Here is an 11,606-nt window from a genome sequence, read left to right as displayed (position 1 = left end):
TTCACTCAAGATCTACCGCACACAAGAGAAAAGTTGGGAGTCGAAGAGAAAGCGAGGACCTCTATATTTTCATGCAGCGTTCTCTTTTTTCTTCATTTCTTTTAGTATTTCTAGTTTAAGAATCATATTTTAACCATTTTTTGAGATATTTATGATGATGTTTAGATGCTAACTTTTTACATTTTGGTTGAGATTTAAGGGGATCCTACCCCAAAAAGACGTTTTATTTAATTTGGTTAACGACTTTTGCTTCATGCTTGAATATATTATTGTTGGTATTTAAATCATTAAAGCGCAACTGAATTTTATGATATCATATATTATGAGTGATAAGTGCATTTTGTACACTTAAATTATCCTTATAATTCATATAGATTGTTAGTTTTCTTGGGCAGAATTATGCGCCTTTTGTGATTTTTGATGTGTTTGCAGGAATATATGTGAAGCTACTGCATGGGCGTAAAAAAGGAGCGAAAATGGCGAAAATGTCCATTCCTTGAAGACAGCAAGACCGCGAGGCGCGCATATGCGCGCGAGATTTCTGAATACAAAGCAAAACTGAAAGGTCCGCGCATATGCGGTGGTCTAGGTCGCACATATGCGTGCAAGATAGGAAAGCAGATGCATAATCCAGAGACTCTCGCGCATATGCGCGCATCGAAGATCATATACAGAAGGACCCGCGCATATGCACGAGTTCAGGGCATTCATATGTGTGCGACGTGAATGCCAGATTGTTTATGTTTCATCGTGGGCTTATAAGGAAGAAATAGAATAGAAAAGAAAGCCAGCCGACACACGACAGAAAAGATGAGACTAAAAAAGCAAGAGCCAACAACGGAGCACGAAGAACGGAGTACAAAGACGCTTAATCCGGACACGGTGACACACCTTCATCTCTTTTCAACATATTTCTAATTTGGTTCTTTACTTTTACATTTTTAATGATTACAAATAGGTTTTGTATTGATTTAGATTGGAGTATGAACTAATTTTATTTTCTAGAGATTGACGTAGTCGTGGTCGAACCTATGTTATTGACGATTTGAATTTTCACTGAATTAAATCATCGTGTTTATTTGTGATTTCTTGTCATTAATGCTTTTGAATTACTGGCCATAATTTGATTGATCAAATAATTAAGGTCTCACACTCGAGAAAGGGGATTGAAATTAGGACAGTGGAAATCACATCTTTAGATGTTTATAACGTGAAAAAGACGTGTAAATCTGACGAACCCATAAAGAGAACCTTGTTTGCATTTATTACGTGTTACGTGATTTTGAATAGACATATTAAAATCGATAATAGGTAATACAGTTCTATTTATCACTTGAAAAGGGAATAGGAAAATTGCGAGTTCTTGGTTAGTAAATATGATACAATTTAATAATATTTTAGTGAAATTTAATTGAGCATAGAGAGACCCGACGAAATCATATCTCTAGATTGATCTACTCATTTAATTTCAACTGTGTGCTAAGAATTACTAGGATTTATTATCTTTCTTGAATTGACTATAAACCATCTCTTTGATTTTTCTAAATAAAATTGAACTATGTCACTTATGGTACTTGATATACAATTTTAAGTAATTACTCCTTGTGGGATCGATATCTGTACTTAAATCAATTCTAAAACTTGACACCGTACACTTGCAGCAGTGAAAATTCGCAATAAGTTTTTGGCGACGTTGCCGGGGAGTAAACTATTTAATTGCATATTAATATCATTACTAAGTAGTACTGACTTTAATTTAGATTTTATTATTTTAATTATTTATTTATTTATTCTGTTAATCTATAATCTTTTCTGTTTTGAAGTGCATGTGAAGATATCAAAATCCTGACTTGCTGATTTTTATCCGGAAATCGAATGTACTGCAAGGAGATTAAGGAAAGCAAGAAGAGAGGAAAATCAAGCAATGGCTGAAAACAGAGAGGGCGCGAGATATAACCCGCCAGACGCTATACCTATTAGAGATAACTTCAGACCAGTGATCAACACACATTATTCTGGCATTGCTCGGGGGACCATAAATGCCAACAATTTCGAGTTGAAGCCTGCACTAATAAATATGGTTCAACAAAACCAATTTGCGGGAACTGCCATTGCTGATCCTCACGTTCATCTGCGGACTTTCCTGGAGATCACGTATACGATAAAAATTAATAATGTTCCTGTTGATATTATTAGACTGCATTTGTTTCCGTTTTTTCTCAGTGACCAAGCAAGAGGATGGCTCCAATAATTGCCGTTGGGGAGCATTACAACGTGGCAAGAATTGGCAACAAAATTTCTGTCTAAATATTTTCCCCCTTCAAAGTCTGCACAGTTGAAGATTGAGATTAGTACGTTCAGGAAGACTGACTTTGAGCAGCTTTATGAGGCGTGGGAAAGGTATAAGGAGTTGTTGCGGAGGTGCCCGAATCATGGTTTTGAAGACTGGATAAAAATTGAGCTTTTCTATAACGGGTTGAATGGTCAAACACGGACAACTGTGGATGCAGCGGTAGGTGGCACGATTTTTGCCAAGTCTCCTGCTCAATCCTATGAATTGCTTGAGCAAATGACTATTAATAGCTACCAATGGCCGTCTGAGAGGTCAGGAGTAAGGAGGGCAGCTGGAGTTTATCACATCACTCATTGCGCAAGTATCAGCATTGACTACACAGATAACAACCATGAATAAAGTGAGTACATCAAACATTGAGGGACCAGCGGTTGTCGTTGAAGAATCTCAAATTCCTGAAGAAGTGCAATACATCAATAACAAAACCTTTGGAGGCTATGAAGGATATCGGGGTAACCCTCCCACAAACAATTATCATCCTAGTTTTGAGAAACCACGAAAATTTTTTATACCCAAATATTAAGAATGTGTTGAATCCTCCACTGGAGTTCAATACATCAAATGGGAAAGGAAGCCGTCATATGCGGATTTAGTTTGGACATTCGTTTCTGAATATGGCAAGAGGATGGTTAGGACTGAGTCTAGGCTTGACAACTTAGAGACACACATGGCGAATATTGGTGCTTCCTTGAAAATCCTCGAGTCGCAAGTGGGGCAGATAACGAAGCAACTCGCATCTCAACCATCAGGTGCAGTATCAAAGACTACAAATCCAAATCTGAGGGAAGTGAATGTTGTTTTTATTCAGCATGAGAAGATTGATAGGTTGGACATAGAAGAGAAAAAGGCTGATCACACACACATCCGAGAAGATAAGTCAACGCCGAGCAAAAGAGTCTGAGGTAAGATAAGTTAGAGGTATGACTCATATCAATGCATTAATATTTCTTTACTTCCCTACCCCAGAGGTTTTAACAATTAAATGCCGAATTTCAAAAGAAAAAGGGTCTTGAAGATCTCAAGAACCTCACACTAACATTGAGTTTCCAAATAAGGTGGAAGGTGAATTTACCGAAGGAACAAGAAAAAATCTTCCTCATAAGCCGCAAGATCCCCTTGAATTTATAATACCATGTGATATAGGGGTTCATTTAGTTGAAAAAGATATATGTGACTCATGAGCGAGCATGAATATAACGCCAAGTTCTCTACGAGAAACTTGGGTTGAGTAGGATGAAGCCTGATAAGTGTAATTTATTTCACTTTTATTACTTGTTTTTTACTTAGAATTATGTGATTCTTGAGCTGTTTATTTGATTTGTTGTTGTTTTTGTTGTTATAGTTTGGAAGTATAGAATAAGAGTGTGAAGTATTAAAAGTGTTGAATTGGAAAGTGCAAAAAGATAAAAAAAAATACAGTAGCTGCAGCACACCCGCGCTTACTCATGTACCGCACCTGTGGTAAGCTAGTGCACCCGCACTGAAATAGGCAGCGCACCTGCGCTCATACACCAGAAAGAGGACCGCACCCGCGGTCTGTTCTTCACCGCACTCGCGGTCTTCGAAAAGCAGAATCCGGAAATTCTTTAACTTTGTGTGCTGCGCGTGGAAGTTTGAGAATTTTGTGTGCTACGACTTCTATATTGTCTGGACTACATTAAGACATCATTTTGCTACTATCTAGGGTATTGGGGAGCCAAGGAAATGGTCAAGGAGGCTACTACTAGATTGAAGATCAAATTCATCAAGTTTGGAAGAAATCTTTTGTACAAATCCGGGAACGGAATCAGCTCTTCAAACTCTTGTTCTAAGTTCTTCTTTCCATTGTTTTTTATTTGTTATGTCTTATTTTAAAACCATGTTTTGTTGTTTTGATTGTGTTATTATGATCTATGTTTTAATTCTAGAGGAATGATGGAACAAAACTAGAAACCATGTGTTAGAAGTTATAAATTAAGTTATTTAAGTTCTTCATATTGTTCATTTGTATTGTTCTAATCTTAATGCTTTCAATTTATTGGCCATATTTTGAATGATTTATATGTTTACAATTTATCACTCGGAAGAGGAAATTATAAACAAGAAAAAGATCAAATACATCAATGGTATTTATAGAGTTCGGAAGGCTTATAATGCTATCGAAGCCTATAGAGAATCTAGTTCTTGTTGTGTTATTTAATTGTAAATTTTTGATGGGAATGTCACAATTCATTTTTAGATAACAAATATCTACTTATTACTTGGAAGAGGGAGTAGATAATAATAGGATTTTTTGCTAATGAATAAAAAGGACTTTTATAGCAAAGCTAATAAGAACATGGTGGATAGTTGCGTGAAAACAGACCTCTAGATCTTTTTTCTCATTGTTATTTGCTAAAATTTGGTGTTATATATATATATATATATCTATATTTATTTATTTTTAAATCCATTTTCAATTTAGTCATTCATAAAATCAAATCCTTAAATTGATTTTTCTAAATAAAGTCAAGACTATTTTAATCACAAGCATTAATATACGTTTATATACACACTCCTCGTGGGATCGACACTTATACTCAATAATATATTTTACTATAACTTGACGTCGTGCGCTTGCGAGCAATCAAGAAAACACACAATAAGTTTTTGGTGCCGTTTCCGGGGATTGTTTATTTTAAATTTATGTTAGTATTTTACCAATTAGTCTTGATTTTAATTTAGAATTGTTTTTATTGTATTATATTAAACATTGATTTGTTTCTTATCCTTGTTTGACAGTGCATGCGAAGATCGCAAAATCTTGACTTGCTTATCTTTGATCCTGAGAACCGCAAGAAGATTAAGAAAGGCAAGAAGAGAATAGATTCAAGCAATGGCTGACAACAGAGATAATGAAAATCCACCCCCTGCAATACCCATCAGAGATCATTTTAGGCCGGTATTAAATACTCATTATTCAGGAATAGCACGAGGGACTATTAATGCAAACAAATTTGAACTCAAGCCTGCATTAATAAACATGGTTCAACAGAATCAGTTTGGGGGAGCAGCTACCGCAGATCCTCATCTACATCTCAGAACATTCCTTGAAATCACTGACACGGTAAAAATAAATGGTGTTTCTGATGATATAATTCGATTGCGTTTGTTTTCTTTTTCTCTTAGGGACCAAGCAAGAGGATGGCTCCAATCGCTTCCTTTGGGGAGTATCACTACATGGCAAGAGTTAGCAACCAAGTTCCTTGCTAAATATTTTTCACCTGCGAAGTCTGCACAGTTGAAAATTGAGATAAGTACTTTTAGGCAGACTGACTTTGAGCAATTATATGAGGCATGGGAACGGTATAAGGAATTGTTGAGGAGGTGTCCAAACCATGGTTTTGAAGATTGGGTACAGATTGAATTGCTTTACATTGGTTTGAATGGACAAACAAGAGGCACTGTGGATACAGCAGCTGGTGGCACGATATTTGCAAAATCACCTGATCAAGCATATGATTTGCTTGAACAGATGACCATTAACAGTTATCAGTGGCCATCTAAGAGGTCAGGAGTAAAGAAGCCAGCTGGGATTTATGCCATAGATCCTATTACATCACTCACCGCACAAGTTTCAGCTTTAACAACTCAAATTGCAGCTATGAATAAAGCTAGTACACACCAGAGGTTGAAAATGAATCGGTTGTTACTGAAGAACCACATATTCCTGATGAGGCTCATTATATCAACAATAGGAATTTTGGAGGCTACGGAGGATATCGAGGCAACCCTCCCCCTAACACTTATCATCCTGGTTTGAGAAATCATGAGAATTTTTCATATGCTAATAATAAGAATGTGTTGAATCCTCCACCGGGCTTCAATGCATCAAAGGGGGAAGGAAAACCTTCACTTGAGGATCTAGTTGGCACATTTGTTGCTGAATCTAGTAAAAGGATGGCTAGGACTGAATCTCGTCTTGATGGCATGGAAACTCACATGGGAAATATGGGTGCCACAATGAAATCATTGGAGACACAGATTGGACAGTTGGCTAATGCATTGAGAGATCAAAATAGAGGCCAATTCCCAAGTAATACTGAAGTGAATCAAAAGGAGCAATGCAAAGCTGTAACTTTGAGAAGTGGAAGAGAACTTGATGTTAATAAATCCAAAGAGAATGAGGAAAGCAAGAAGTTAGTTGAAGAAGTTGAAACCGAGGGATCCAAAGCTGAAGTTGAAGTTGAACAACCTCCAGTAATTAAGCCGACTCTTCCATACCCACAGAGATTTAGGAAGAAGATTATTGATGATCAATTTGCAAAATTTTTGGAAATTTTCAAGAAGATTCACATCAACATTCCATTTGCTGATGCTTTAGAGCAAATGGCAAACTATGTAAAGTTCATCAAAGATGTGATGTCAAAGAAGAGGAAGTTGCAAGAATTCACGACAGTGAAATTGACCGAAGAGTGTAGCGCCATTCTCCAAAAGAAGCTACCACAAAAACTAAAAGATCCAGGCAGTTTTACTATTCCTTGCATTATTGGTGGTACTAATGTTAATAAAGCTTTATGTGATCTTGGAGCGAGTATTAATCTTATGCCATTTTCTACTTATAGGGACTTGAAGCTTGGGAAAGTAAAACCAACCACTATAACTTTGCAAGTTGCAGATAGGTCACTCACCTATCCTCGTGGAATTGTTGAAGATGTTTTGGTAAAAGTTGACAAGTTTATCTTCCCTGCTGATTTTTTAATACTTGACATGGAGGAAGATCAAGATGCTCTATTGATTTTTGGGCGACCCTTCTTAGCCACTGGGAAATCATTGATAGATGTACACAAAGGAGAATTCACCTTGAGAGTTGGTGGGGAAGCTGTGATATTCAACATCTATAAGGCTATTTGTAACGCCCCAGATTTGACGACTGTCCTCACTGTACCAAGACGAGTCTTTCCAGCGTGCTTATGTCCTCACTCACACGCACCCTAGGAAACTTCCCAGGAGGTCACCCATCCCAAAATTACCTCAAGTCAAGCACGCTTAACTTTGGAGTTCTTATGTGATGAGCTACCGAAAAGAAGATGCACCTTCGTGATATGAGTAGTACCAATCAAATCTTTTAAGCCCTCTTCAACTGTTCAGTCCATTACATTGCCCAGTCTCGGAATCCCTCTCATTCCCGTGTGGGTCGGTTCATTCATGTTCTCTTCACCTAGAAGTCTGCCAGGACCCGCTCATTGTCCGTGCAACTGATGGCACCGGCGTTCACCCCCCGCCCTCTTCGGCCCCGGGCCTCACATGCCCACCAACTTCCGCTTGGTTCGTCCCCGAACCACACCGTACTAAGAGAGGTCGGCTCTGATACCACTTCTTAAATAAGTCTTTATTAACTTATCTCAATACTCCATCTCCGGTCCGGCCTCACTTATTTAATTGAAAAGGTAACAATTAAACTACTGCATAAAATAAATAAATTTAAAGAAAAGAATTTAAATACTCATACGATAAAAATCATTTTAATTTTAAATACTAGAATTATGCATGGCTTATACGCAGTCCAATTTACGGGTTCTACAAAGGTAATGACGAGGTGAGTACTTGTAGAAGCATTGATATAATTGACTCTTGTGTTGCTGAGATTGGTATAAGTCATACAGTAAAAGATCCATTAGAAAGATGCCTTTCTAGTACTGTTGGTAGAGTTGATGATGATGATTGGGAATTGAGAGAGCAACTTTTGGCTCTTGAGGAGTTGCCAAAGGTGAAGGAAGCCGCAAAGGAGAAGTTGGATGAAGAAAAGTGTTCATAGATTATACATTCATCCCCTGTTTTGAAGGAATTTCCAAGTCATCTTTGCTATGATTTCTAGGGTGAGAAGTCGACATATCCGGTAATTATCTCTTCCTTTCTTACTTTAGATGAAAAAGAGAAATTGTTGAGAGTGTTGAAGAAATTTAAAACTGCATTTGGGTGGTCGATTTCTGATATCAAGGAGATTAGTCCCACCATATGCATGCATATGATTTTAATGGAGGAGTCATACACTCCTTATGTGGATCATCAGAGAAGGTTAACAGCCATGAAAGAGGTAGTGAAAAATGAAGTGTTGAAATTGTTAAATGCTGGAGTTATATATGCTATTTCTGACAGCAGTTGGGTGTCTCCTGTGGAAGTAGTGCCTAAAAAAGGGGGAATGACTGTGATAAAGAATGAAAATGATGAACTAATATCTACTGGTACTGTAACTGCATGGCGAGTATGTATTGATTATAGGAAGTTGAACAACGCCACACGGAAAGATCATTTTCCATTACCTTTTATTGATCAAATGCTTGATAGACTTGCTGGTTATTGTCACTACTGTTTTTTAGATGGTTATTCAGGTTATAACCAAATTGCTATAGCACCGGAGGATCAAGAGAAGACAACTTTCATGTGCCCCTATGGAACGTTTGCTTTTTGGAGGATGACTTTTGGGCTATGCAATGCACCTGCTACTTTTCAGAGATGTATGATGGCCATATTCGCAGGCATGGTGGAAGACATCATGGAAGTATTCATGGATGATTTCTCGGTATTTGGCTCTACATTTGATCATTGTTTACATAACCTTTCCCTCGTTTTGCAGAGATGTCAAGAAAAGAACTTAGTTCTTAATTGGGAGAAGTGTCATTTTGTGGTCCAAGAGGGTATTGTTCTTGGACATAAAGTGTCTTCAAAGGGATTAGAGGTAGACAGAGCCAAAGTAGTTGCAATCGAAAAGTTTCCACCACCGAAGAACATCAAAGAGATAAGGAGTTTCTTAGGACACGCCGGGTTTTATCGTAGATTTATCAAAAATTTTTCTAAGATTACTAAACCTTTGTTTAATTTGTTTGAAAAAGAATCTACTTTTATTTTTGATGATGATTGTCTGCAAGCATTTGAGAAGATCAAGAAGGCATTGGTGACAGCACCAATCATGATAGTACCAGATTGGAAGGAGCCCTTCGAGTTGATCTGTGATGCTAGTGATTATGCAGTAGGTGTGGTGTTGGGACAAAGACGTGATACATTTTTTAGATCAATCGACTATGCAAGTCGAACCATGGATGCATCACAACAAAATTACACAACTACTGAAAAGGAGATGCTTGCAGTAGTGTTTGCATTTGACAAGTTTAGACCCTACTTGGTCGAAACAAAGGTAATTGTTTTCACTGACCATACAGCTATTCGATACCTATTTGCCAAGAAGGATGCAAAACCACGCTTGATAAGGTGGATCTTATTGCTCCAAGAGTTTGATTTTGAAGTTAAGGATAGGAAGGGGTGTGAAAATCAAGTAGCTGATCACTTGTCACGACTCGAACTTGAAGATAAAAAAGATGAAGGAATAATAAAAAAAGCATTTCCAGACGAACAGCTTTTTGAGGTAAATTCTAAACTCCTATGGTTTGCTGATATAGCTAACTTCTTCTCTTGTGGTGCTCTTCCTCCAGATTTGACTTATCATTAAAAGAAGAAATTCTTTCACGATGCAAAGTTTTACCTATGGGATGATCCATATGTCTTCAAGAGATGTGCTGATCAGATGATTAGAAGATGCGTAGCGGAGGAAGAAGTGAAAGTTATTCTTGAACAATGCCACTCTTCGCCATATGGTGGACACTTTGGAGCATCAAGAACAACAGCAAAGGTATTACAGTCTGGTTTTTATTGGCCTACTTTGTTCAAAGATAGTTATACCTTAGAAAATCATGTGATAGATGCCAAAGGGTGGGAAATATTTCTAGACGCCATGAGTTCCCATTGACCAATATTTTGGAAGTGGAACTTTTTGATGTTTGGGGTATTGACTTCATGGGACCATTCTCATCTTCTTTTGGTCAATCTTATATTTTGCTTGTTGTGGAATACGTGTCAAAATGGGTGGAAGAAATTGCCACAAATACTAATGATGCTCGAGTGGTTGCTAAGTTTGCTCACAGGAACATAATCACAAGATTTGGGACACCAAGAGCCATAATTAGTGATGAAGGTACACATTTTTGTAATAAAATCTTTAACTCACTTGTGGCTAAATATGATGTAAAGCATAAGGTGACCCTGGCATACCACCCACAAGCAAATGGACAAGCTGAAATATCTAACCGGGAGATTAAGCAGATATTGGAGAAAACGGTGAAGACAAACCGTAAGGATTGGGCACTGAAGTTGGATGATGCTTTATGGGCGTACAAAACTGCATACAAGACACCTATTGGAAGGTCACCCTATAGGTTGGTCTTTGGTAAGGTTTGTCACTTACCACGGGAATTGGAACACAGAGCTTTTTGGGCCGTGAAAAAGCTTAACTTTGACATTGAAGCATCTGCTGAGCAGCGGCTACTGCAATTGAATGAGATTGAGGAGTTCAGAAATGAAGCTTATGAGAACGCAAAAATCTACAAGGAGAAGACCAAGAAGTGGCATGACAACCATATCTTGCACAGAAATTTCGAGCCCGGACAACAAGTACTGTTGTTCAATTCACGCCTCAAACTGTTTCCTAGTAAGCTAAAATCAAGATGGTCGGGGCCATTTATAATAGAATCAGACCAACCATATGGAGCCATTGAGCTAAAGTGCAATGACAGAAGAACGTTTCAAGTAAATGGACAACAGATCAAGCATTATTATGGGACTGAAGTAAGGAATATTGACAACATTCCTTTAGGCGGATCGACTTGATGTAAACTGGTGGTAGTCGGGCTGAAGACGTTAAACCAAGCGCTTATTGGGAGGCAACCCAAATTTTTGTTTCTCTATTGCATTTCGTTTTCGGTTTTGTTTTTTTTATTCTTGTATTCTTATTTTAGGTTGTGTATTTTTGGTATAGTGTGTTCTTGTATCTTCCCAAATCTTATGAATTTCAGTTGTTTTTCAGGACTAAAAATTTGAGGAGAAAACAATTTCAAAGAGTGCACCCGCACTGAAAATATAGCGCACCCGCTGTAGTTGTCGAATCGAAAATTTAAAAATTCCAGTAGCCAGACCGCACCCGCGGTAGTTTCAGGAGCGCACATGCATTGGATTGGCCGAGAGCTTACCGCACCCGCAGCAAAATTAACACCGCACCAGCGGTTGTTGTAGATTCAAAAGAATGAAAGATTCCAGTAGGCCAAGCGCACCTGCGGTCATTTTGTTAGTGTACCCGCGCTGTTTTTCCAGAGCCAAGACCGCACCCGTGCTACATGTTAAACCGCACCTGCGGTTTCTGAAGATTGAAAAATAAAAATTTTCCAGAGCCAAGACGGCACCCGCG

At 38.0% G+C, this 11,606-nt stretch overlaps 1 protein-coding gene across 1 annotated transcript; it reads left to right on the top strand.

Moving 5' to 3' along the window:
- Nucleotides 1-6,334: 6,334 nt before the first annotated feature.
- On the top strand, nucleotides 6,335-10,700 carry LOC140811186 (uncharacterized). The gene is made up of 8 exons (XM_073169056.1): nucleotides 6,335-6,571; nucleotides 6,719-7,223; nucleotides 7,900-8,121; nucleotides 8,239-8,556; nucleotides 9,205-9,734; nucleotides 9,822-9,998; nucleotides 10,397-10,597; nucleotides 10,671-10,700. The coding sequence occupies exons 1-8, from the start codon at nucleotides 6,335-6,337 to the stop codon at nucleotides 10,698-10,700; spliced, it is 2,220 nt and encodes a 739-aa protein (XP_073025157.1).
- Nucleotides 10,701-11,606: the final 906 nt, after the last annotated feature.

The sequence above is a fragment of the Primulina eburnea genome, chromosome 14 (assembly GCF_022965805.1).
Source record: "Primulina eburnea isolate SZY01 chromosome 14, ASM2296580v1, whole genome shotgun sequence".
NCBI lineage: Eukaryota > Viridiplantae > Streptophyta > Magnoliopsida > Lamiales > Gesneriaceae > Primulina > Primulina eburnea.
This window is presented reverse-complemented; position numbering and strand designations above follow the sequence as displayed.

What these genes read in the sequence shown, in the direction of transcription:
- LOC140811186 (XM_073169056.1), top strand. Translation starts at nt 6,335, where the DNA reads ATGAAATCATTGGAGACACAGATTGGACAGTTGGCTAATGCATTGAGA. An exon ending in TTGAAGTTGAACAACCTCCA is followed by an intron (nt 6,572 to 6,718) that starts GTAATTAAGCCG and finishes AACTATGTAAAG; the next exon opens with TTCATCAAAGATGTGATGTC. An exon ending in TGATGAACTAATATCTACTG is followed by an intron (nt 8,557 to 9,204) that starts GTACTGTAACTG and finishes TGTTTGAAAAAG; the next exon opens with AATCTACTTTTATTTTTGAT.